This window comes from Cryptotermes secundus, unplaced genomic scaffold (assembly GCF_002891405.2).
Source record: "Cryptotermes secundus unplaced genomic scaffold, Csec_1.0 scaffold1413, whole genome shotgun sequence".
Taxonomy (NCBI): domain Eukaryota; kingdom Metazoa; phylum Arthropoda; class Insecta; order Blattodea; family Kalotermitidae; genus Cryptotermes; species Cryptotermes secundus.
In genome coordinates, this window is record NW_019730119.1 from 278144 (window position 1) to 305680 (window position 27537).

The following is a 27537-nucleotide window of genomic DNA, read 5'->3' on the forward strand; positions in this document are numbered from 1 at the left end:
TATTAAGAATCGCGGGAAAGCAGCTGTAATAGAATAAGATGTTTATAGGAATGTGCTACTGATTGGGCATTGTTTAGGCCTTTTCTGTATTTACATTTATTTTTCACACTAAAGAAACCTTCACAAATTTTTCCACCATTTCTTTGGGTTGGTACTCATGCTCTTGGTTTTTCATTGGCTGGGTTTGTAGCACGAATTTCTAACCTCCTTTTCTATCCTAGTTCCACGTATGTGCGTGCTTTATCTCAGTTTTTATTGTATATTTTCTTATTATCTCCCAACGAATTAGCCAGGTCTCAGGTGATTAAATAGCTGTGTAACTCTTGACAGGGATTGTCCAGTGATTGAGATTGGCTCTCTCTAAGGGACCCAACTGATTAGGTGCCTTCAACCTTCACGTGAGGACGGAAACAGACCCAGTTTCCGAAACGTCTTGTTTTCTATTTTCCGGAATACCGGACGATGCAAGATGTCCAAAAATCCAGCAATTCCAAGAGCCTTCATGTTTTTCGTTTCCGCATTGGAAGCATTGTTGTTCCTTCGTACAAAATTTACTTACTTGGCCAAATTTCCCACACTTATAACACTGTCGTACTTCTGCGACAAAAGTGTAAACTTCAATTTTCATATTTCAAAAATGTACTTGAGGTGGCAATTCCTTAGTTTTAAATGTCAAACATACTGCCCTCAACTCCTTCGACAACCAACTTCCTCCCTTTGTTTCTTCGGTCGTCTCTTTGATTCACATCTTAAGCCTGATGCGTCATTGATATGGAAAGGTATGGGCTGTTTGTTATGATGGTTGTGATTATCCGAGTTAAGGTGTTCCATCAAATTTTGTAACTCAATATCCTCACGTACATCTTTAATGACTCCCTTTAAACCTTCGAATGCATGCGTCTACATCGTCTACATATACAAGTTGAGAGTTTGGCCTGCCATCTAGTTTCGGAACTATCATCGTGTCAACGTCGTGATGGTCGTGATCCGTGTTAATAGTACTGTGTGTTTGTCGTATCCGTCGTATCTATGGCTATGGCTATGGAATGAGCCGGTATGGGCTGAACGGTTTGAAGTCTTTTAGGTTTGATTTGTTCCGTCGTTGGCAACTTGTTTATAGTGTGATGTCTTGCATCTACTCCATGGTGTAAGAAATTGGTAGTAATCGAAGTTAGTATTTGGTTATTGCTATGTTTATATTATTTTACAGATTTCCGTATGTTTTATATGTTATTAACAAGACCGGCACATTTGGTTATATTTATATAGTTAGCAGTACAAATTATTGTTGTGATCATTAATCTGAGATTGAAGTTTTGTTGGTGATGAAAATTTGGATTGTAATCTTCTTTATTTGTGATATAAAATAATCTGGTAGATGGCTATCAAAGCTTAGGAAGAACGTATTGTCATTTTGTACCCTGAAGACAGAGGCTGCAGCATCCTTTGAAACGTTGGTAACTACCAATGAGGCTACACGGTGTCAACCAGCGGAGAATACACCATAATTTACAGTTAAAATTTCTTGTTTCTTATGCTGAGTCGATATATGACGCCAATGCCTGATTTGAAGGTGTCAAACAGCTGTGGGTGTGAAAGTACTTGTAGTTTCATTTCTGGTTATAATAAAAGTTGGTGCACTGGACCTGGTGTTCACATGATAAGATTGATGACTGGAGTGCCGTACTTTAAATTCAAACAAATTCATATTCATGGTTTAAATACATGTGGTTGAATTACAGGCAACCTGATGTTAGAGCAGTTTAATTTAGTAATGCCAATTATGTATAACTGGAAATAGATGACATTTAATAATATCTGCCCCCTATTCTGCAGTCCTTCCTCTCGATTGCACTGCACCTCTGACAATTTAATTTGCACTGTATCTCAGACAGTTTGATTTAAGTCTCACTGTTTTGATAGAAGAAAGATGTTTTGTGGCTGAAGACTTCATATGGTGCATAATATCATGCTTTTCTTTGTGACCGAATTTGTTTCTAATTGCGAATGATAGACGTAATGCAGTTTGTTGTAACTTTTCTAGTCTGCCACCAAGTACTAGTTTATCAAACGTGTGCTGATTTCCATGTTTTGATTATGATTAAGATTACTAACCCACATAATTGCCATTTTACCTGGCTTTGCCTCTTGTTATTTGTACTCTGTCCCTAAATTGTTGAATCAGTCCATTTTTGCTGCCTTCCTGTATTGAAACTTGAAGAGTTTGAGTGAGAAGGATTGTTGCTTACAGTACAGCGTATTTATTACATTGCTCATTTTGAATCATGTCATTACTGTTTCAGTAAGGTAAAAAAAGTTGTCCCTAAGCTTAACTAATTAAGCACTATGCCATGAAGGTGTATGGGAGAGTGGATCTATAGACCCACATTTTCTTGACCTCGGCGCTAGTTGGAGGTGAGAGGTCAGCTTCACACCCCAGTCCCTTTTCCCCTAGGGAAAGAGGTCCCAGTACCCACTTAAGAGGAGGTCGTCTGAACCCCACAGCTGGTCTGGATGAGATCAAGAAGTTAAAATTCTTGACCTTACTGGGACTCAGATTACGACCCCTCTGTCATCCAGCCTGTAAGCAGTCGCTATACCAGTTATGCTGTTACAGCTCTTTTACTGCTTCAGTAGCCTGATTAATTAAGCCAACACTTGTTAAGGCCTGTATACTCTGTTGTACCTTCTGTAGGCAACTTTACAGAAGAAAAGCCCTGTATTAAGTGTGTTTGAATTCTTACTGGCATATCACTCACTCATGGAGCTGAGCTCTTCTTGAGAAGCTCCAGTTGTGCAGCTACACAAGAAATTCCCAACATTTTATGGAACCCAAAGGCTCATTACCATGTTCACAAGAGCCCTCAACTGGTCCCTATTGTGAGCCAGATCCATCCTATCCCATCCTATCTCTGTAAGATCCATTTTAATATTGTCCACCCACCTATGTCTTGGTCATCCCAGTGGTCTGTTTTCTTCTGGCTTTCCCACCAATATTCTATATGCATTCCTCTTCGTTCCCTTTCATGCTACATGCCCTGCCCACCTCATCCTCCTTAACTTGATCATTCTCATTATACTTGGTGAAGAGTACAAGTTACAAAGCTCCTCATTGAGCCGTTTTCTCCAACCTCCCGTCACTTCATCTCTCTTCTGTCCAAATATTCTCCTCAGTATCCTGTTCTCAAACACCCTCAGTCTATGTTCCTTCCTTAATGTCAGAGACCAAATTTCACATCCATACAGAACCACAGGCAAAATTATATTTTTGTATGTTCTAATTTTTATGTTTTTAGACAGCAGGCAAGAAGACAAAAGTTTCTGGACTGAATAGTAGCAAGCATTACCCAAGTTCAGTCTCCTCATAACTTCCTCCTGGATCAGGTTTTAATTTGTTATAGTTATTCCCAAATATCAGAACTGTGCCATATTTTCAAAACATTTGTTATCTATCTTTATGTCATGATTTTGCCCTGCATTCTGGTGATGAATCAGCAACATATACTTAGTTTTCTCTGTGTTTACTTCTAGACCAACTTCTTTACTTGCATCAGTTAAAGCTTGTGTGTTTCTCTTTATGGTATCCATATTATCACCCAGTAGATTCACATCATCAGCATAGACCAACAGCTGATGTGTCCCGTTTAATTTCAGTCCCAACTGGTTTTCTTGGACCTTCCTAATTGCATAGTCTAAGGCAAAGTAGAAAAGGAATTGGCATATGAATACCAGAAGTATGTTGAGAATAGCAGCTTTCTATATATGACCTAACTACCTGATACTGAAGATGATGCACTTTCGTTCTCAAAACTTTGGTACTGCTTGAGTAAGGAGGGCTGTGCTTTGCTGCTGCTTATTGATTGGTGTTCTGTTTCAGTTTCAGATTAATCTCATAGAGTCATAATGGATAGGACATTCAACTTCAGGCCAGCAGGTTTCTCAAGTGATGAGGATGCATCAGATGAAGAAGGATTCTCATTTGCCAATCCAATTAAGATTCCGAGATCCAGGATGCAGATACAGACTCCAAACTCAGAGGCCTCTGTGAATGATACAGAATTACTGCAGATGGCAGCAACCAATGGAAATGTACAAGTTCTGCAGTCAATAATTGAAAGTAAAGCTTTTCCTGTTGATTTTGTTATGCAAGGATGGACACCCCTAATGTTTGCTGCCTCAAACTGTCAGTATGATGCAATGGAATACTTGATGAAAAAAGGAGCAAATCCAAATTTCCACCATCACTACTACACTGTCTTGATGAGTGCTTGTGACAGTAGTAAACAAGGTCAAGATGTAAAATTGAAGTGTATCCAACTCCTGTTGGATTCTGGAGCCAGTGTAAATATGAGACAGCACAATGGAATGACACCATTGATGATTGCATGCAAAGAAGGAAGCAAAAAAGTCGTGGAAGAACTGATAAAGAGAAATGCAGACATTAATGCTCGAGATGTCATGGGCTGGACACCACTGATTTGGAGTGTTCATCACAGTAAGCATGGAGAAATGGAAATAATATTGCTTCTCTTAAAAGCTGGAGCAGATGTAAGCATTAAGTGTGGTAGAGGCCTGACTGCACACACTCATGCCTTGAATCTGGGTTATCATCATATTGCTGCTCAAATCCCTACTGGAGACATTGATATTCCAGTGTCCTTGGAGACTGAGCATGCTCCTACAAAAATGGATTCGTTGAAATACCTGAGAGATAATCTTTGTGGTATTAATGGGAAGAAATGGATTTTGTGGCAAGATATAGCCCGCTGTTTGAATCACCTTGGAATGTTTCGTAGGTATGGCCATATTTTCAAGAAAAGTGAAATGGACTTTGTAAAATTCTTGACACTCACTGAAGAAGAATTAGAAGCCCTTTCAGTTATACCTCTCCACAGGAAACGTTTACTTGACATGATACGTAAACTGCATATGAAGCGATGGAAAGAGAAGTCACTTGATGTGAGAAGCATTAAAAACATGCAGAATGAATATAGAATGGTAGACGAAATAAAATTAATTGCCAACATAGCACGACAGATCACTATGATTCGTGCATCTATTGCATATGTTAAAATACATATGTTACCCAGCTGCGAAAGTGAGCCAAATTTCAGAGCTGAGGATCTGAATTTGAAGATGGTGTCTACTCTCAACAAAGCTAAGGCTTTTCATAACGAATTACAAACTTACATGCATTACATTACCACTACTTTCGGTGATCACAAGTATCCTCCTGACTGGATTGGACCCAGCACCAAATTAAAGAAATTACATCATCCATTCATGGTGATTGCTGTAGCAGTGAGTGTTATTGGAATTATTTTGTGGAGGAAACATCCCTATTTCACATTTCACAGTAATATTTTACCACTGTAGGAAGAGAAAGGTATAAAAATATGTGTATGCAACAAATCAAAGTATTTTTTTCACATTATTAAATTTGAGAATAAAAGGAAAAATGTGTGAGGAATTAAATTTTGTGAAGTAAATGATGTCATGGATGCATGATTATTATGTTTATGGTTAATAAAATATGAGAACAGTTAGGAAAGGAAACAGTTTTTGATGTTGGAACACCCAGGGTTCCTGAAATGCTGCTTAAATATTGTAGCATATAGACCTGTTGCTAGGCAATGGCCTCAAAACAGACAATGAGACAATAGTCATTGCTATGCAGCAGCATGGTAAACAGGCCTCTTCAGCAATAGAGTTACTCTTGTTAATGGTGTTATGCAACCCATTGCTAGGCAGCTGCAACAGTTGGACTACAGCAATGGAAATGGGAGTGTTTTCTGGGGTTTTCCATGCCAAGGAGTTTTCTGGAAGACAAATGGAGCAACTGAGTGTGTTATCAGTTGAATGTCAGGCTGTGAAAACTAGGAGGTTGGTGTGAAATGGCCGCCAGCCTGGGAGTGCAGACATACGTTGGAGATATTGCAGGTTCAGTTCCAGATCACCACAATAAAGCGAGTATCACAACAAAGTGAGTCACACAATTTTTTTGCTTTCCCACTGCAAATAATAGTTATGTTTACAGTATACTGTAATCTGTTAAGTGTGCAGTAGCATTATGTCTAAAAACAATTTATGTAGCTTAATTAAAAAGTACTTTATTGCAAAAAGTGCTAACCATCTGAGCATTCAGCAAGTCATAATCTTGATGCTGCTGGAGGGTCTTGCCTTTATATTGATGGCTGCTGACTGATCAGGGTGCTGGTTACTGAAGGTTGGGGCGGCTGTGGCAATTTATTAAAATAACACAGTAATGAAGTCTGCCAAATCGATTCACCCTTCCTTTCACAAAAGATCTGTCCGTAGCATGCAATGCTGTTTGATAGCATTTTACTCACAATAGAACTTATTTGAAAATTGGAGTCAGTCTTCTCAAACCCTGCCACTGCTTTATCAACTAAGTTTATGTAATATCTAAAACCTTATTGTCATTTCAACATTGTTCACAGCATCTTTACCAATAGTAGATTTCATCTCAAGAAACCACTTTCTTTGCTTATCCATAAGAAGCAAGTCCTCATCCGTTAAAATTTTATCACGAGATTGCAGCGAATCAGTCACATCTTAGGCTCCACTTCTAGTTCTATTTCTGTTGCTTTTTCCACCACATCTGCAGTAAATTCATCCGCTGAAGTCTGGAGCCCCTCAAAGTCACCCATCAAGGTTGGAATTAACTTCTTCCAAACTGCTGTTAATGTTGATATTTTGATCTCCTCCAATGAATCACGAATGTTCTTAATGGCATCTAGAATGGTGAATCCTTTCCAGAATGTTTTCAATTTACTTTGCCCAGATCCGTCAGAGGAATCGCCCTCTGTGGCAGCTATAGCCTTATGAGATGAATTTCTTAAATAATAAGACTTGAACATCAAAATTACCCCTTGATCCATGAGGGGCAGATTGGATATTGTGTTAGCAAGCATGAGAAGAACAACAATCTCATTGTGCGTCTCCATCAGAGCTCTTGGGTGACCAGGTGCATTGTCAATAAGCAGTAATATTTTGGGAGGAGGCTTTTTTTTTTCTGAGCAGTAGGTCTCTGCAGTGGGCATAATATATTCAATAAACCATGTTGTAAACAGATGTGCTCTCATCCAGGCTTTGTTATTCCATTTATAGAGCACACACAAAGTAGATTAGCATGTAAGATTTGAGCATAATTCTTAAGGTCCCTAGGATGTTCAGGATATTAAGTGAGCACTGGCTTCAACTTAAAATCACCAGATACATTAGCCCCTAACAAGAGAGTCAGGCTGTCCTTTGAAGCTTTGAAGCCAGGCACTGACTTCTCTCTAGCAATGGAAGTCCTTGATGTTATCACCTTCCAATATAAGGCTGTTTCACCTACATTGAAAATCTGTTGCTTAGTGTAGCCACAGTCATCAGTTTTCTTAACTAGATCTTCTGGATAACTTACTGCAGCTTCTGCATCAGCTCTTGCTGCTCCACCTTGCACTTTTATGTTATAGAGACAGCTTCCCCACCTCCTTCAGACTTTTTAGAATTGAAGAGAGTTAGGGCCTTCCTCTGGCATAGGTTTTGGTTTAAGGAAATGTTGTGGCTGGTTCAGTCTTCTATCTAGACCACTAAAACTTCCTCCATATCAGAAAGGGTGTTTTGCTTCCTTATCATTCATGTGTTCACTGGAATAGCACTTTTAATTTCCTTCAAGAACTTTTCCTTTGCATTCACAACTTCGCTGTTTGGCACAAGTGGCCTAGCTTTCAGCCTATCTCTGCTGTTGACATTCCTTCCTCCTAAGCTTAATCATTTCTAGCTTTTGATTTAAAGTGAGAGAACACTTGAACACTTAGAGGCCATTGTAGGGTTATTAATTGGCATAATTTCAATATTGTTGTGTCTCAGGGAATAAGGGGGCCCGAGGAGAGGGCGAGAGATGGGGAATGGCCTGTCAGAGCAGCCAGAACACACATAGCATTTATTGATTAAGTTCTTATATGGTATATTATATATTTAAACAGTAAGATCAAAGATGACTAATCACAAATCACCATAACAGATATAATAATAATAATGAAAAAGCTTGAAATATTGTGAGAATTGCAAAAATGTGACACAGAGACACAAAGTGAGCCTATGCTGTAGGAAAAATGGCACTGATAGACTTGCTCGACAAACCTTCAATTTGTAAAAAGTGCAATATCTGTGAAGCACAGTAAAATGAGGTGTGCCTGTAGTCAGTTGTGCACAGGAGGCTGTGAAGATGGAACCTGTATGCATGAAACTGAAAAATCTCCACTGTTAGAAGCCGTTGCCAAGGAATGGCTGATGAACACAAGGAGGCTGGAAAAAGGTTTAGCAGGTGCTCTGGTGATTTGTGAATTGTGGAGATTAGTGGTGGCACTATAATTACTTGTAGTTCCGAGTGGTGTGCATAAGTGGTCAATAAATCCATTCACTGATCCGTACCCTATCTGTAGTCACCCCTAAATCATGACAATATGTTAGCTAAATTCTTGTACTTGGCAAATGGATACTCATATTTTTGGATCCCTGGAGACACCCAAAATGGTGATTCCACTACTTCCAGTGACAGGATCTTAACTTGGGATCTCAATCGAGGCAGGGGGCATGGAATATCAGTCCTGTGACCTCCTGGGCAAGACTGTTATAAATTTGATATGTAGTTAAGTTGATTTTACAGTACAGAAGCTTTCGGACATACATAATCATTCCATTCCAGGTCTTGTGTGACCTGAATTTTGTGCAAGTCGAAATCGTTACTGTAGTATATGTATACATGTTTGTGATTTGTAGAAAAAAATGAAAACATTAAAAAATTCATTGTAAGCATAGAAAACTAACATTTAGAACAACAAATATTTGCATTTCATTTTATTTTATTTTATCGTGCGCCTTATGGAACAACAATTTGCATAATTCAAGTCTTGTGTAACCCAGGGTGTGTCCGTACAGTACTCGCATTAATAAGTTCTTGTAGTGTTTCATAAAGCGACCTCACCATCTGCTAGTATATATCAACCAATCAGACTACCCCAGACTACTGTATGCGTCGCCTGTAGACAAGAGCCTTAGAGGTTTCTGGCTTGTCTTTGTAGACAATGCTTCTGTCATATCTGTATTAAATTTCCGAATCATACACTTCACTTTTGGAAGTACTGGTTGTATGTCAAATTTGATATCTGTTAATCTGAAGGAATTCTGAAATGACATGAAGTCTTCATCTTTGAGCCCTCTTCAAAGAGTGTTAGATAAACCCATTCTATATATCTGTGTGCGTGCGTGCATGCACCACATAACTCCTCAGGCCAAGGTTTCCATCCTCTATGCAGAAATTGGGATGTTCTAAGGCCCTATAATTTTATTTAGCCATTCACAATCACTGTATATTGATACATGTTTCAATCATGCAACCATCATCAGGTATGTTAGTGTAGCACATTAACTTGTACAATGTAGATGCTGGTTGTCTCATAGCAGTTGCCAGTGGCTTAAGAGATCTGTGTTTAACCCATTTAAACTTTTAATCCGCATTTTATTTTCACAAAACTTGGTATGGACATTATGCTATTGCAGATAACCTCAGTACCATACTTTTTAATGTCCTACACTCAATAATAGCAACATGACAGACACAAATTTGTGAAGAGGGAGTAACACAAGGGTCACTCACTTAGGGTCCACAAATTGGTGTATTATAATATCTTGGAAAAATATGCAGTTTGTTAAGACTGTTTCTTTTTCCTTTTAGCATTTAAAATAACATGGCAGATATGTGAATATAATCTTCAACCGTCAGTTTGCTGAAAGAACCACTGAAGCAAGGTGTGTGAAATTGGGTATGGAAACATCATAATTATGCAGTAAACCCTTGCTAATGTGGTTACAGTTGATCTGGGTGTCAGATAATCCAGACTGAAAACTGAAAAATGAAAAATTCTGGTCACAGTTGGGTACATACTTTAAAAAGACATGGCTTTTAGGGAGGCAGATCAGTCATTTGTCTATTTAGCCACAACATTACAGTTTCTTCAAGCCTGCATTATTATGTTCAAAAACAAGAACAAGTCCTGAGTCTTCTATTGATGAATAAATATATTGCCTTTTTATAGTTTTGAGTGAAAGTTCTACAGTGATATTTGTGTTTATTTTCATCAGCACTACTTATTTAAATTTTCCATTTATTTGTGTTCTAAGTTTTCTTGTCTTTTAGGAACACCTTTTACTTCACTGATGTGTATTATTGCTTAATCTGGATGACCTATCTCCCTACTTACATCAGATTAGCGAGGGTTTACTGTACCTACAAGATGTTATTGTGACCGTCTCTGTGGTCTAGTGGTTGGAGTTTCTGGCTATAGATCCAAAGGTCCTGGGTTCGATTCCCAGTGCTACCAGATTATCTGAGAAGTAATGGGTCTGGAATGGGGTCCAATCAGCCTTGTGAGGATAATTGAGGAGCTATTTCAAGGAAATAGCAGCTCCAGTGGGGATCCATTGCACTGACCGTGTGACACCCTCTGTCCACAAAAGTTGGTGCTAACTTCGCCAACCAGCGGCGGTCGCTCAGTCAGTACAGTTCGCTTGCGGACTACAGGCTGCAAGTGTTTGTTTTTTTTTGTTCGTTTGTTTGTTTGTTACAAGATGTTATTTTTAAGTCAATGTTAAAGTATGGTGATGGTACATAACTTTTGAGATTATAATCTTGTAGTGTTGCATCCTGGACTGTGATACTGACCACTATCTGGCAGTGAGTAAACAACTCACAAAGTTCATATGGAGAGGTTCAATTGCAAGAATTTAAATGAGGTAGAGGGTAAAGAACAGTATCTGTTGAAATCTCAGACAGGTTCACAGGTTTGCAAAAATCAGATGGTGTGGATATTAATTCAGCTTGGGAAACTATCAGAGAGAGTATAAATATTTCAGCCAGAGTTGAGGTTAATAACTTGAATTGAACAAGCATAAGCCACAGTTCGACAATTACGATGCTCAGAATTATTAGATTGAAGGAGGCCAGACAAATTGCAATGGTTACAAGCTCTAAACCAAATAAATGTAGATAACCTGAACAATATAAGGTATGAAGCCAGCAGGCATTTCTGGAATAAAAAGAGGGAATATATAAAAGACAGAATTAATGAGCTTGTAACTAATACTAAGAACAAGAACGTGAGAGACCTATATAGAGGAATACCTATAAGAAGGATTGCCAATGTAGAACTAACTCAGTAAAGGATGAGAATTGTGATCTTCTTGCAGATTCCTACAACATTCTGAATAGGTGGAAGAACTACTCTCATTTATTGAACGTACATAGGGTCAATGATGTTAGGCAGATAGAAATACATATGGCTGAGCTGTTAGTACCTAATGATAGCCCATTTGAAGTTGAAATGGTATAAATTGCCAGGTGGTGATGAGATTAAAAAAGAAATTAAATTCTATCCCTCAGTTTCTCAATGTTTCCATTATTTTGTCCATCCGATCTTCCATTGGACTTAAACTTGGGAGAAGTTTCCTCCATGATGAAACAAGTATTACTGATATCACCGAATATGTACATACTTGTAATACTACTATGAAAAAAGGGGCAGAAACTTCAGTGATGAGACCATACAAAGACTGTGCTGGGATTAATTTCTTGAACCTATTTTAAAAAATGTGTCCTTTCATGTTCCTTTCTGGCTGTAGTAATTAAAAGGAAAGCCATATGCTTTGGAGGCTTGAAAGAAACATGTTTTCCTCTTGGTTTTACCAGTCACTACTAGTTGAATTGATGTAAATGAAAAGTTCATACTTTACAGGCACTGGCATAACATTTCTCCCGATAAATAATGTTGCGACCTGATCTCTTGTAATGCAGAGGTTCATATTGCATTTTTTTTTTCTGTTTTCGAACTGATTTTGATATCGCTTCACTCATGTCCCTCCAGATGGTTCTGAGTGAAGTGATATTAAACTCTGTTCGAAAACAAAAAAAAAACATTATGGCATAAGATCCTCTGCGGTACAAAAGACTAGGGTTGTAAATTATTTGTAGTTATTCGTGTGAACTAGTGATGCTTTTGGAGGGAGCAGTACACGGAGGTTGGTGGTATTATAACACACCCTCATACCGATCGAGCTCTCGTTACTGGCGGTAGCCATTTTGTATCGATAGACTTACCTTCGACAATTAGGCACCAGTGGTACTTTTATGAAGCCACGGTGGCTATGTTGTCCACCAATAGCATTGCGTTTGCAGGGGCATGCATGTTATCAGCGGTTAGTGTATGGGTTGCAGCTGTAAAAGAGAGGGATGTCTGACCGGTCTAACCTTCAGCATATATTACAATACGCATTCATTGTGCTGGTGTATCTCAAGGCGTGTTAATTCACGATGTACTCCCTTTACACGTGTATATAATATGTTTCAGCTGTTACTTTGTTTATAGGTTGGATTAATATTATTACAAGGACTAAAGCATTATTACACTTGTTACAACGGATGTGAGGGTATAATGCCTAAGGTTAAAGCTGAGAAGAAATCGCGGCAGCATGCAGCTGTTGTTAAACAAGGTAATGGTATATAGATACTTTTTATTGAATTGCGAAGTTATGAATTTGAATTTGTTTACGCTCCATGAATCAGTTGTAGGACTATGTCAAGGATGTACACATCACATAATAAAAATACAATACTTCTTACCATCATAAATACATAACTGTTACAGTCATTTACAGCCTTATTAGTATGCCATAAAGAGGAAGATCACGTATAGGCCCTGCCATAGCTCAAGCGATTAGTCTCTGGCTTCCCACCGCAGCGGCCCGTGTTCGACCCCGGGTCTGGTTAAGTGGGATTTGTGGTGGACAAAGTGGCGCTGGGGCGGGTTTTTTCCCGAGTACTTAGTTTTTCCCTGCCACTCTTCATTCCACCAAATTCTCCATTATCATAATCACCCGGGGAAGGCTACAATAGGCCAATCAGTGGTCGCCGTGCAGAGTGAACCCAGTTGGACTCCACCTCCTAGTAAGCGAGTTTAAAAAAAGTTAGCGTATTAGGTTCCTGATGAGGTAACTGGATTTTTTAATTGAGCTAATCCTTCCAGCCACACTGTGGCCCTGATGTCGACCCAGCCTCCAACAGAAATGAGTAAAAAGAAAGGTAAAGCTATCCCTGTAACAGGCCATTGAGGCCCATAGGGTTGTGAGATGTGTAGGGTACCACAATATCTAGACAGTCTGCTCACAGATGGCGGTAAGGTTGTCAACCTTATGCCCTGGCCACCCTTTACTCCCCAGTAAGATTCCTGGTACTCATTTCTGATAAACGCTGAGTCAACCCCAGGGCCATAGTGCAGCTGGAAGCATTAGGTCAATTGAAAAAATCCACCACATCGGGACTTGGACCTGCGACCTTCCAGGTTGTAGCATAGTGCCTCAACCAACTACACTACTGTGTGCCCGCAACAGAAATGAGTACCAGGAATCTTCCTGGGGGTAAAGGGCAGCCGTCGCAAAAGGCTGACAATCTCGCCACCTTCTGTGAGCTGATTGTCTAGAAAATTTTGGGGCCTGGCTGTCTCACAACCCTATGGGTTCCATGGCCAGCTTTACCTTTTTAATGAAAATATTATACAGAGAGGATTTTTAGTATGTGGACACTGGGTCCACAGCTCTGCGCTTCATGGCGGCCAGTGCGCCACTTGCTGTGAGGTGCATACACATTTTGCCAATGAATCAACATGCCTGATGGCTAATAACATTTGGAATGAAAGGAAGTAATTAACTTGTGGACCGCTTGATGGTACAGGGTGGGGCGCAGAAACTTCCTTTTTTTTTAAGGTGAATAGAAGAAAAATTATTGCTGATAGACAAAATTTATGTTTAGCTAATGAAAGAACATTCTTTAAAGTTTTAAATCATGTAGTTTTAAACAAAATATCTTGAAGGTGGTGGCCACCATTCTCTATGCACTAATGCAACCGTTTTCTGAAGTTCCCCTCTGCACGTTCCAACATGTGCACCGGAATTTGGGCTACTTCCTGCCGAATAACATTCTTCAACTGAAGCAGGTTTGTGGGGCAATGTTTAAAAACCTCTGCCTTGAGGTATCCCCATAAAAAAAATCACAGGGCGTTAGATCAGGTGAGTGCACTGCCCACGGGATGTCACCTCGAAGCGAGATGAGCTGTCCCGGGAACTTTGCCCTCAAAACTGTCATCGAAGCTCGGGCTGTGTGGGCCGTGGCTCCATCTTGTTGAAACCAGACATTTCCTAGATGCATTTCTTCAAGAGCTGGTTCAAGAAAGATCTCAAAATCGACCATCGAACTGCCTCCACATTTTCTGGCATTGTAACGGTCCGTTGTCGTCCTGATGATTTTTTCACCACACTCCCGGTTGTCCTAAAGTTCTCTACCCACAAAACAATCAGTCTCCGGTCAGGAACCGGACCTCTGGGCATAACTCTGAAGTGAGTACAGAACGCATGCTGCACCGCTATGTAGGAATGGTTGTTCGAAAAATAGGCTTCGACAGCAAATGCATGCTGCTCACTTGTCCACCTCATGTTTCCTACTGAGGGTTATTAGACAGAAACTTCTGCGACTGCTGCATTCGCCAAGCCTATCCCCACTTTTCTGTGATCTCCCCTGCCATCACAGTGTGTCTTCACAAAAAGGAAGTTTCTGTGCCCCACCCTGTACTATGTTGCATGGCGAGCAGTGTGGGAGTTTATGATTTGTCAGCAGTTATCAGCTTCATTAGCAATTTTTCTCAGCTACAGTTAGTGTGTGGTGTGGTATGTAATGGTGCGGTATACTTTGGAGCAACGTGAATTTCTGTATGTCACCCACGTGAAATACAGATCTGCTAGAGACTGTAGGCGAAAATTTTGTGATGAACGTGTTCCCAGCAGACAGACAATTCACAATTTTGTGAATAAACTTAGAACAACGGGACTCAATAAACTGAGAAGTTAGATGCCATAGGTGCCAGCCTTGAAGATACACCTAGAAAATCACTGAAAAGTCTAGCTCAAGAGACTGAGTGTCAGAGTCTAGTGAAAGAAGTTGGTGTTTGGTGTGCTGTAAGTGCAAGAAGGATTGTTGCACCTTTGTCTTTTAATGAAACAATTAATGCAAAAAAATATCCACGTGTAGAGAGGATAGTATTTTCAACACCTCCTATGGTTTGTAAATTGTAACTACTTCATTGCGAATGTTATGGGCTGTCAGGCATGCTGATTTGTTGGCAACATTTGTATGCTTGTAGCAAGCGGTGCACCAACCACGCTGGAGTGCAGAGCCATGGACATGGTCCACACACTAAAAATCCTCCCTGTATTATACAGAGCAAAATAATTGTATAAAATACACGTTTCCCTACAGATATTTAGAGTGCTTGGGGAGTTTTTTTTTTTTTTAATTCTAGAGATACGAGGAGTAAGATAAAATATTAACTTTCAGTGCTGGCCTAAATACTTTTATATCATGTGTTCAAATTATCATCTGTTGTGGGGCAAGGAATTTAATTGTTCTTCAGTTGTTTTATTATTATATGTGGATACGTAAAGTAGACTATATTATTTGAAATGATCAGTGTTGGTTTTGACATGACACAAGAACTACTGATCAAATTTTTTGCATACATCAAATGCTGGAAGAAAGAAAAATGGGAGTACATCAGCTATTCATAGACTTCAAGAAAGCCTATGTTTCAGTTAAGAGGGAAGTATTGTACAATATTCTCATAGAGTTTTGGATGCAAAGTCATGACATAAAGATAGCTAATAAATCCTTTGAAAATATGGCACAGTTAAAATATTTACGAATGAGAGTAACAGATCAAATTTGATTCTTGAGGAAATTAAGAGGATGTTGAATTTGGGTTATCCTTGCTACCATTCAGGCCAGAAGCTCTTGTCTTCATGTCTGCTGTCTAAAAACATAAAAATTAGAATATACAAACTATAATCTTGCCTGTGGTTCTGTATGGGTGTGAAACTTAGTCTCTGACATTAAGGGAGGAACATAGATTGAGGGTGTTTGAGAACAGGGTGTTGAGAGTATTTGGACTGAAGAGAGATGAAGTGGCAAAAAGCTGGAGAAAACTGCATAGTGAGGAGCTTAATGACTTGTACTCTTTTCCAAGTGTAATTAGAATGATCAAGCCAAGAGGGATGAGATGGGAAGAGCATGTACCCAGAATTGTGGCTGAAGAGGAATGCGTGTAGGATACTGGTGGGAAAGCCAGAAAGAAAGAGACCACTAGGAAGACCAAGATGTAGGTGGGTGGATGATATTAAAACATATCATAGGGAGATATGATAGGGTGGTATGGACTGGATTGATGCGGCTGAGGATAGGGACCAGTGGAGGGGTCTTGTGAATGTAGTAATGAAGCATCAGGTTCCATCATAAAATGTTGGGAAATTCCTGAGTAGCTGCACAGCTGGCAGCTTCTGAAGATGGACTCTGCTCCATGGTATTCGTTAGTAATGTAGGTATTTAGATTACTACATTCTTTGCTGTCAGTATCAAATTTCATGAAGTTTGTTTTTTACAATTTAATGTAAGTTTAAATTCTGGTCTTTTGAGTTGTGATACACTGCATTCCTATATTGGGTTATATAGGCAGCTTGCAAGAAAGGTGATCACTCAGACCCACAGGAGGGAGAAAGGAGGTGGAGCCCAGTCTAGGCCAGTAGGAATACCCAGTTAGTTCATCATACAGACTTACTTAAACCCTCAGGATGGAGGTAGCATGTTCCTCCAAAATGTCAGTAACCAGTGTCATAACCCAGAAGACAGAACTTTTAGTAATGTAAGTTTATTCAGTCTGGTAAAGACACCATTGATACAGTTATAAAAGAATTGATGTTAATTCTGTTCCTGTGTGGTTATAGTAAATGCTGCCTCTGTCTTCAGGTTCAGAGTGTGTCCATAGTTTTCTGTCTTGAAGAATCGAGTGCGGATAGGTGCATGGTCTTGGCTGGTAGGAACAAAAGATAAAAAGTTGTGCAAACAGCCCTCTCAAAAACCCAGGAATGTATCAGAATCCTCCACTCTCCAAATTTTTCAAAACAAGACTATCTGTGAACAGGAGCTCACCAAACTACACACTTCAGTGTGACAGGATGTTCCATCAGTGTGCGTTTTGTTGTTAATGGAATTTAAGATTTCATCTGTAAATAAAACTTTGGACTCCATCAACAGTTTTGTGGACTCTGACCTACAATACAACAAATATTACCTAATGTTGAGGGGAATGAGGCAAGATATAGTAGAAGAACACTACAAAAGAGGGACACAAACCAAAATAAGTTCAATTTTTAAACAGCCTCAATAATACTAAGTATGTAGGCTACCTATAATGTTTTAAGACATAACAAAAGATATGTGAAAACCATTTTATAACTTCCTTGAACATATTTTCAGTAGGACTAATATAATTCACAATGTCACCAGTTTGTACAAGGGTTCACTCCCAGTTAGTTGAAATTAGTTAGATCTTACTGTACTTCAGCTCTGTTAACACTATAACCTAAATCTTGTATCAGTGATCGTTAAAGTCTTAGCAGCATCTGTTTGGTTTATACCTAAATCTGCCTGCAGTCAGGTGCACAAGCTTTCCTATTTCTGTGGAATTAAGGTGCAGTCCATTCTAATGTGTCCGTGCCTATTCACAGGTATCACATCAGTGAGATGTGGGATCTGTCTGCAGTCCAAAGTGCACACCCAAGCCAGTCACTTGCTCATGTGAGGCATATCATGATACATCAAAAGGCCAACAAATCCATCATTGATCATCATCATCAGTAATCTGTCAAGACGACAGGTCCACAATCTCTTCCAAAACAATTCCTCCACTTAATGCGATCTAGAGCTTTCTCCTTCAAATGACAGTATCCTCTTCTGTCCCCAAGGTCATCCAGCATCTTCTTACGTCTTCTTCCTCGTCATCTTGTCACTTCTATCCGCCCATCTATCTTTCCTTTGATAACTTCTTTTAGAAGGCAGTTTCTGTGTAAAACATGACCAATCCAATTAGCCTTCCATTTTCTTATTTAGTGTAGGATATTCCTCTGCTCACTGACTCTAATTAACACTTCTTCATTTCTCACATAATCGGTCCAACTGATCTTCTCCATCCTTCTCCAACACCACATTTCGAAACATTCCAGATGTTTCTGATCTACTGCCCTAAGTGTCCATGTTTCAGCCCCATACAGAGCTATGCTCCAAATGTAGCATTTCACTAGTTTCTTCCTCAAATTTAAGTCCAATTTGCTGGTAAAAAGATTCTTCTTCTTGCTAAATGCAGCTTTTGCCATGGCAATCCTGGATTTAATTTCACAAGTACACCTTCCATCATCTGTTAACAAGCTACCCAAATATTTAAAACATTTCACATTCTCCAGTTGTTTTTGGTCTATCTTTATTGTGACTGGGGTTGGTTGTCTCGAAATTTTCATTACTTTTGTTTTCTCCACATTCATTTCCATGCCATAGCACCTTCCAATTTCAATTAGTCTATCAATCATGCCCTGTAGCACAGTTTCTTCCTTAGCCATTAACACAAGGTCATCTGCATATTTCACAGTTTGAATAATTTGCCCTCCTACTTTGAAGTCACCGAGCCCATCCAGAGCTTCCTTGGTAAGGCATTCGCTGTACAAGTTGAACAGAATTGGTGATAAACAGCATCCTTGTCGAACTCCTCTTCCAATCTGCACACTTCCTGTCTCCCCTCTGTCCAGTCGTACTCTAACTTTCTGATCCATGTACAATTTGCTAACCAATCTTCTTTCATGCCAGTCAATACCTGTTTCTTTTAGGATCTGCATTAATTTTGTCCAGTTTACCCGGTCAAATGCCTTCTGCCAGTCTATGAAGCAAACACACAGTTCTTCATCTATCTCCAAAGTTCGTTCCGCTATAATTCTCAACATCCCAATTGCATCCGTGGTTCCTTTTCATCTTCTAAATCCAAACTGATCTTCTCCAAGTACATCCTCTATTTTCCTTTCACTTCTTCTTTTAAGTATCTTTGCTATGGCTGATATTTTTGGCATTTTTTCAAAGTCCTTTTCAGTCTGGTAATTAAGATCCCTTTTATATCTGATGTTCTACAGTAAGTACATGCTCCTCCTTACTGAGATCCTTACTGGGTAGTTATGTGTTCAGCATATTGTTTTCTTGCATTGTTTCAGGAATCCTTTTCAACAAGGACTTTGGTCAACATATTTTGAAGAATCCACTCATAATTCAGAGTATGGTGGATAAAGCTGCTCTACGACCAACTGATGTTGCTTTAGAAATTGGTCCTGGTACTGGAAACATGACCATTAAGTTGCTTGAGAAAACAAAGAAAGTTGTGGCTTGTGAAATTGACCCTAGGTTCGTTGCAGAATTACAGAAACGTGTTCAAGGCACACCATACCAGTCCAATTTACAGATTATGATTGGTGATGTATTGAAAACAGAATTACCTTTCTTTGATGTGTGTGTTGCTAATATACCGTACCAGATCTCTTCCCCATTGGTATTCAAGTTGCTTCTGCATAGGCCTTTCTTCAGATGTGCAGTTATCATGTTTCAAAGGGAGTTTGCCTATAGGCTCGTTGCCAAGCCAGGTGACAAGCTGTACTGTAGACTGTCTGTTAACACCCAGCTACTTGCCAGAGTGGATATACTTATGAAGGTTGGTGGTGTTTATGAATGTTACTTCAGTAGGTCAAAGAGGTACTGCAGTGTTAAGTGTAATGGATCAGTCTTTGACATATTTTTTCTTTTGTTAGGATTTCTCCTTGCAGAGAGGTTCACACAGATTTATTTCATGTTCCAGAAAAATAAATGGACTTAGAAAGTTGTTATTTGGCCAGTGTTTTTTTTTAACAAAATCAGGCTATAAAGTAATATAAGTAAATTTGTTTAGCATGTAACAAACCTTTCACTTTGCACCTCTGTCTGTTTTACAATTTTGAGAGAGAATATGAATGTCAGTGTGGTACATCAGAGAGTCACTATGATAAATATAATTGGTCAGTGTTATGAAGTATCCTATTGGTAGGATTTGTCCTTGCAGAGGGGTCCAGTTAGATTTACTTGGGATTTAAAAACATAAATGGTGTTAGAAAGTTAAACTGACATGTACAAATCAAAAGTCAAAATGATGCAGATGTCAAATGAATTACCTATCATGAATTTCTTCTGAAAACAGTCAACAAAAAATTCTTGCTTCAAGTTTTGTAACATTTATTGCAGGCAGTGCATTCATTAAAGAAAAGTACAAAATATATCGCCAGATAAGTAGATTTTGCATCATGACAGTTGCCTTCTGATGTACAGAAACCGTTTTTGGACAGAAACGTCTAAGCATTGGCACATCCACCTCACTTACCTGATTTGGTCCCTTGAGACTTTTTTATGTTTGGAGAATTGAAAGTCTTATAAGGCTGTCATTTGGAATAATTTGAAGGCATTTGGGCAATGTGATGAGACTTCTGAAGAATGATTTTAGCAGTGTATTGATACATGGCAGAGACATAGTAATTTATGTATAAAGTTAGAAAGTGAGTATTTTTAAGATCATGACATTCGGTAAAGATTACTGATGATATATACAATACATATTTTTTACAAAGATATCTACTTACTGTCAGACCTTATATCACTATCTGTTTGTTCATCATGAAACACTGATAATGAAGATATGTCTAAAACATCTTTGAGGTTATGTCATAACCTGATAGTGATGTAGATTGTTATGTTAACATTAGAAATTTATTAGACTGAATTTTCAACATACAGTGGGGACCAGAATCACTATAGTAGATATCTCATTGAACACACAGGACTTTTCTTCTCTAAGGTTTCCTATTCAAAGTGTGATGTACACTCAGAAAGGTTTGGACACAGCAGTATATTTTCTCTGGGAACCTCTTGTTTCATATTTTAAAATATTCTATTTCTCATTATTATATTATGGTTTTATTACAGGTCATATTTAATGGCATGGGTATTCATATATATTTAGCTTTACCTCAGTTTCATGGCTGAATTGTAAATGAATTTCTGTATAAAAGCATTATTAGCATATATAAGTATTTTATTTAGCCAATTTAATTCTAGTCCTTTCTGATTCTCTGGGTCTTCCAAAAATTGTATATAAATATGTGAGTTATATATGGTTTCCAGTGAACACGTAATGCATATTCAGAGTGTAGTGATTAACAGAAGGTTATCCAAATTAACAGCCGTCTCTGTTAATCTCTATTATCCATGGATCAATGATTTTAAATCTCCAAATGCTGTGGGGTTTGTGACCATATTTTAACCTAGGTAAAGCAGTTGTAGTAGCAGCAATAAAATGTATTGCTCGGCCAGGAGGGCCACGCACATGAGCAATAGCTGTCGTGCAACATAGGGCTGGTATAGGTCACAAAAGTAACATAACAAAGTGGGTGATCGCCTAGTACACTTATTTTTATTGTATATTCTGGAATCTGTGGCAGAATATTACTTTGTACTTCCATAGCGTTTGTTACTCTTATGTGTAGAGAAATAAAGGGGACACAACCAAATTACTAGTTGTGCATTTAATATGCTGTATATTCTTATATCAGTTTTTGTAATATTTCATAAGGTTGGCAAGAATAATTTCCGGCCACCACCAAAAGTGGAATCTAGTGTTGTGCGATTGGAACCACGAAACCCACCACCACCAATTAATTTCACCGAGTGGGATGGTCTCACTAGGATAGCTTTTGTGCGGAAGAACAGGACACTTAGTGCAGCATTCAAACAGTCAGCTGTTATTGCTGCACTGGAGAAGAATTACCGGATTCACTGCTCCCTCAGCAACATTGTGAGTTGTAATAATTAGTGATATGGTCAGAAGCCTTAAGTGGGCTACAGAGATGTAAGGTGAGGTTTACACAAAAAGCAACTAATTTGAGACAACTGAAGACAGTGGTTAGCTCAGGGTTTGGAGGTTTTTTCTCATAGGTTGCTGTATGGGGAAGGTGCATGTAGCAATCATGACAGAAATCACAATGTTTCACCTCTAATTCAGATTTCTTTTTTTTTTTTAATTTGGTGGCACAATGAAGTTGTTTTGCTTGTGCACTCATCACTGCAAGAATGATAAAATGTGTTTAATTTCAAAATTAGAAGCAGATATATGTAGATAGGAGTCAGGGTAGCACAGGCAGTATAGCGACAGGCTGCAGGCCGGAAGACCTGGGTTTGATTCACAGCAGGGTAAAATCTTATGTTCACAGCATCCAGCCTCATATCTGATTTGTATGGGGGGCAGAGCACCCAGGGCATGAAGCTGACCACTCACCTCCATATAATGCCAGGGTCAACAATGGTGGAGCTATACCTCCACTCCCCCATATGTCTTCATGGCATAGTGCTTAATTAATTAAGCACATGGACAACTTTATGTGCATATTTTGATAAATTTAAATTAAAACTTTGAGGCAAAAATGTTTTCAAATATGGGCGTGTGCATGTGCATATGGAGCTGCTTTGAATTACAAAATGCCAATGTCTTCGAGTTGTATGTACCTCGAGCACACCCCTCTCTGAAAATCAGGAGGTCCTGTGATGTCACATGTTGAGATTAATCTCTATTAGCCATTGGCTTGTTTTGAACAAAGCTCCCTCACCCAACTCTGTTGGCCATCTAAGCAAACAGTGTAGTCCCAGAGCTCAGTAGGATTCCAATACATGGTTGTGCTTATCTCTTTACTTTACTTCTGTCCTGAAGATGCCATGCTGTGGAGGTAACGAATTGGCCTTAAAACAAAGTCCAACCATGTGGGAACCAAAGTGTCTCCAGAAAATTTCCAGATGTTCATAATACATTAATTCTGTATAGGCACAGTGCAGTGTAATATTCTTCATAAATCAAATCCCCCAAATAATGTAAATATGCACGTTATAATAAATGGGAATGAATTACTTTAATTGATGTCAGCCCAACCCAATAAAATAAAATCAGAATAAAATACTGATTAATTTTGACTGTATTCTCAGCAGTTAAAAATGGTATTGTTAATGTAAGTTAGTTGGAGCATCTTTAGTTCATTACATTGAAGTGGTGGAATGAGTTTGTCCATCATCAAGTAAAACTAAAACCTGATGTTCTGATGTTCAGAACTTGGGTGCCATTGCTAGTACATATCTCAGCAACTGGTACAACATTGCTTAATAACCATCATAATTAATTCTTATCTTGGTTAATTATAGCAGAGATTATTCTTTCTCAAATAATGCAGGCCTTTCTAACAGTGTGGGTGCCCATATTCATTTGATAACATTTGAGTTACACTGTACTCCAGGTTGCCACAGTATGACAGTGTTGATCACGTCTTGGGACTTCATCTTTGACCTAGTGTTTGGCTGGAGAGTCAGTTGTTCATTTCACAAATGAATGATAAATTATTTTGTGTTTCAGGATATACCAGACAGCTTTGACATGAAACAGAAAATTGAAAACATTTTACAGAATAGTAATTCAGAATTGAAGCGAGCCAGGACTATGGACATTGATGACTTTATGATGTAAGTGTTTGGTCATTTCCTAGCTGTAAGCATGAGAAAATGAGTGAAAATGTTAATTTGCTTTTCACTTTCTGAATTTCTAATACAGTGGAATGTCAGTCCAATTGACGTTAATTGCGAAACTATGTTGTTTAATAGATAGTACCATCAGTTTCAAGGGAACTTGCTGCCTCTGTTTTCAGGATAGAATAGACTCTTCCATCCTGAATCTGAAGGGAACAATTTGCTTTGAAACTTTGGTACCTGTTGACCAAAATATATGTACCATACCCAGAAGACAATGCTCTTCAGTCACTGCTGCCAGAGCCTCAGAGTTCACAACATCAATATTAAATTTTCAACTTAATGAAATATGTGTCATTGCTTGTACAGCAACAACATGTGCAGAATGGCACATTTATGTTTCATGTAGGTGTGACAGTGTAATAAAGACATAAAACATCAGTTTTGGAAGAATTATTGCTAGACTTTAATCTAGAAAATAACACCAATTAAGTTGTATTATTAATAGCAGAGAAGACTATGGTGCAGTGCCTCCAACCCAAGACATCCCATACTACACTGTATAATTGTCAGGGTTTTCTTGTGCCTGTTGACAGACTCTCTAAGTAATTTTATATTTGAGCATCCTGTTACATTGATATATCACTCACTCATTCATTTCCTTCTCTGATGCATCCTAAAACTATTCACAGTCTCTTTTATTTAAAATGACACTAAATTCATCCCTACTTGGCCATCTTCAGGCAACTGACTTATGATTTAGTCACTGCGACAGTTCAATAAGTGAACAGTTGCCTGAAACGGCCGAGTAGAGCCGAAACACAGCAATTGATGTGATATTACTGTAATTTTAAATAAAAGAGAGATTGTGACAACTTTTGGGTTGCATTAGAGACGGAAATGAGTTGGAAGTCAGTCGGCTAGGCTGTGGAGCAGATCCACATGGCCTCACTTAGATCGTATTGTACCGCAATGCTCAGGATCTCTGATCTCTGTGAGGCCACATGGATCCACTCAACACCCTAGCCGACTGACTCACCTACCACCTCTGGTCTGCTAGCCACTTGACCCTGGTCTACTTCCTCCTACTTGTCTGCTATCCGCCTCATGAATACTCCTGTTTTCTGAAACTGGCCCTTGCACACTCCTACAAAGCTCTTGGTTCCTATTGGCTCACCTGCGAATCCAGGCAAGAGAGAGATAGTAGTGAGCGAGTAGGGACTGGGCAACACCCATTCCTCTTACCCTCTGATTCCTATATAATTGTTATGCCAACTGACAGCTCATTCTGCCTAGCCACCTGCTCTTGCTGGTTTCTTGCTCTGAAGATTGAGGTGATAGGTTCCTCCAAAACGATGGTTTATATACAGACTACATGGTGCTATATCCCAGGAGATGGCAGTTTTCCTTTCTACTGCTGTGAGAACCTCAGATCCTACAATGTGTATGAGTTGCTTTCATGGCTTTTACCATTTGTAGTTGCAGTCAGATTTAAAAGGGTTAAAATTAAGGTTTTACTTAATCCAGGATTCTTCTGCAGCTAAAAGCCAAACATCTGAAAACTTAGCATTTATGCAAGACTGGCCATTAGGGATGACAGATACTCCACTTGTCAGTGAATAGCAGACATCATCTTAATTTGATCCAAGACACTGTATGAAAGTATATAATGGTCACATGATCTGTTTTTATCATCTTGCTGAGTGACTTTCAACAGCTGCAACATGTTGATACATGTTTTCAGTGGGTTTTTATACTGTTCAACTACAGATAGAAACTTAATTTTTTCTTATTGCTACATAATTATTTATGTTGATGAAACTTTCCAAATCATTCCATTCATGAAAGTATGCCTGTTGATCTGAGCACTGAGTTGAGGAAAGTCATAAATTGGGCTTATTAAACAGTGAGATTATTGACTTCAGGTAATTTAAATTTAATGTTAAATGAGGGAAAACCTTGAACTGAGAAACATTAAATGGGGGTTTCACTGTACGATAAAGGGCCTTATAAAGACACAGTATGAACTGCAGTTAATGAATATGCTAAAAATTGATAACAGTTCATCACTCTTCTTGTTTCAGGCTGCTTCATACTTTCAATGTGGAAGGAATACATTTTTCCTCATGATGTGGGATGTGGCGTGGTATCAAGTGTACGCAGTTATGCCATGAAAGATATACTACAAACATTTGTAAAAGATGTTGAATTCAGGCACTTCAAACGGGTTTTCCAATTTTATATCATTGTCACAATCAAATGATTTAATTAGAATACACTATCAAGTCAATAAAAAAGAGTTCAGGTAGGGGAGGGCTGTATACTCATAATACCTGCAGAACCAATACCATGACCAATATTCAGAATTAATTTAATTTGAAATTCACAAACCATCATATAAAAATTACTACCTGCTCTCTCAAATGAAAAGGTATTCTGTTACATAAAACATGTCATGAAGTGGCAGTTTTTATAGGGTGGTATAATGGTATTAAGTTTATGTGGTCAGTAGAAAATGAAAGTTGGAAATTGTGCCTGTCCTTAATTATCATGCCATGAAGACGTGACAATTTGAGGTATAGTTCCATACATTTTCTACCTCGGAACTTGGAGGGGGGGTGCTTTCTAACATGCAATTCCAAAAAGAAAAAAGTTAACACCTTCAGAATAAAGCATTTGTGATGTTCTTGGTCTGAAATCTTCAAATTTTGAATGTTCAGCTCAGTCAGTATAGCGATTAGGCTATGAGCATTCCCAAGGAATCACGTTTTGATTCCCAGCAGTGGCAGAGATTTTTTTTTGTTCTTCACAACGTTTAGATGGCCTTGGGGCTGATCCAGCCTCGCATCTAATTGGTAGAGGGGGCTCTTTCCCTGGGGGTAAAATAGCTGGAGCATGAAGATGACCACTCACTTCCTCCTAGTGTCAAGGTTAAGAATGTGTAGAGCTATATTCCTATTCCCCATACATTGTCATGGTGAGATGCTTAATTAAGTGCTGGGATAACTACCTTTTACTTTTATAACCGTATCTAACCTTCAGGTATGTGTAGTGAATAATGAAGGCTCTTATTTTCCTTGGCAGCTATACGGGGGGGGGGGACAAAATGACATATAGTTACAGTTCTTGCGCGGTAGTGTAGTGTAATGTTTTCTCAACAGATGGCAAAGGTCACATGAGTGTCGTGCCATATGCGCTCTGCGAGCAGAAGACAGCAGCAACAATGGCTGAAAGGTTGTTCTTTGAGCAACGCAAGGCTGTATTGAAGTGGTACTGGAAGTACAAAAACATTAAAGAGGTACAACGACAATGGCAGAATGAGCTTGGAACCCAGCCACCAACACGTCGAACAATTGCCCATATTAGGGATAAATTTGAAACCGATGGTACTGTGCATGATGTATATAAGCAAAGATCTGGGTGACCACGGATAGTAACAAGTCCAGTCCTTCCTTCTTTGAAGGTACCGTAACTGGTCAGGTGTATCTCGATATGCTTCAGACATCGATTTTCCCTGCCATTCGAGAGCTGTTTGGAGATGAGAGATTTTACCTACAACAAGATGGTGCTCCACCTCACTACCATCGAGATCACTCTACCTGGACGATGGATAGGTCAGAGAGGTGCTATAGAGTACCCACCACGGTCTCCAGACCTAACACCTCTCGACTTCTACCTATGGGGAACCTTGAAGGATGAAGTTTATCGATAAAAGCCAGCTACACTGAATGCGCTATGAGAAACCATTGAAGCGTCATGTGCAGCCATCACACCAGACATACTTACAGCCATAGTTCGCTCAGCAGTTCGGCGGCATCGACGCTGTTTAGCCACTGATGGTGGTCACTTCAAACACATACAATGACTCTCTCTCTCTGCGCAAGAATTGCAACTACATGTCATTTTGTTCTGAAGATACTGACTATCAAAGAGTGAGTACATTTTTTTTACCTCTCTGTATTTCAGATGGTGACATA

At 39.0% G+C, this 27537-nt stretch overlaps 2 protein-coding genes and 1 pseudogene across 4 annotated transcripts; 2 read left to right on the forward strand and 1 right to left on the reverse strand.

The window, feature by feature from the left end:
* The first annotated feature begins 1003 nt into the window (after positions 1–1003).
* On the forward strand, positions 1004–5564 carry LOC111866298 (ankyrin repeat, SAM and basic leucine zipper domain-containing protein 1). Its single transcript, XM_023855112.2, has 2 exons — positions 1004–1170; positions 3878–5564. The coding sequence occupies exon 2, from the start codon at positions 3904–3906 to the stop codon at positions 5374–5376; it is 1473 nt and encodes a 490-aa protein (XP_023710880.1). The 5' UTR covers positions 1004–1170; positions 3878–3903; the 3' UTR covers positions 5377–5564.
* A 128-nt stretch (positions 5565–5692) lies between these two features.
* Positions 5693–25829, forward strand: LOC111866299 (probable dimethyladenosine transferase). Of its 3 annotated transcripts, none has more exons than XM_023855113.2 (6): positions 5693–5983; positions 12432–12555; positions 19195–19685; positions 21630–21851; positions 23451–23557; positions 25645–25829. In XM_023855113.2, exons 2-6 carry the CDS (start codon positions 12498–12500, stop codon positions 25688–25690), a joined length of 924 nt encoding a protein of 307 aa, XP_023710881.1. In that variant the 5' UTR covers positions 5693–5983; positions 12432–12497; the 3' UTR covers positions 25691–25829. The 3 variants fall into 3 exon arrangements, with proteins under 3 accessions (XP_023710881.1, XP_033608085.1, XP_023710882.1); XM_033752194.1 differs by lacking the exon at positions 5693–5983 and adding an exon at positions 12245–12261; XM_023855114.2 differs by lacking the exon at positions 5693–5983 and adding an exon at positions 12283–12306.
* On the reverse strand, positions 6126–12144 carry LOC111866296 (annotated as a pseudogene).
* Positions 25830–27537: the final 1708 nt, after the last annotated feature.

What these genes read in the sequence shown, in the direction of transcription:
- LOC111866298 (XM_023855112.2), top strand. Translation starts at nt 3,904, where the DNA reads ATGGATAGGACATTCAACTTCAGGCCAGCAGGTTTCTCAAGTGATGAG.
- LOC111866299 (XM_033752194.1), top strand. An exon ending in GAGTGGATATACTTATGAAG is followed by an intron (nt 19,686 to 21,629) that starts GTTGGTGGTGTT and finishes ATATTTCATAAG; the next exon opens with GTTGGCAAGAATAATTTCCG. An exon ending in GACATTGATGACTTTATGAT is followed by an intron (nt 23,558 to 25,644) that starts GTAAGTGTTTGG and finishes TTCTTGTTTCAG; the next exon opens with GCTGCTTCATACTTTCAATG.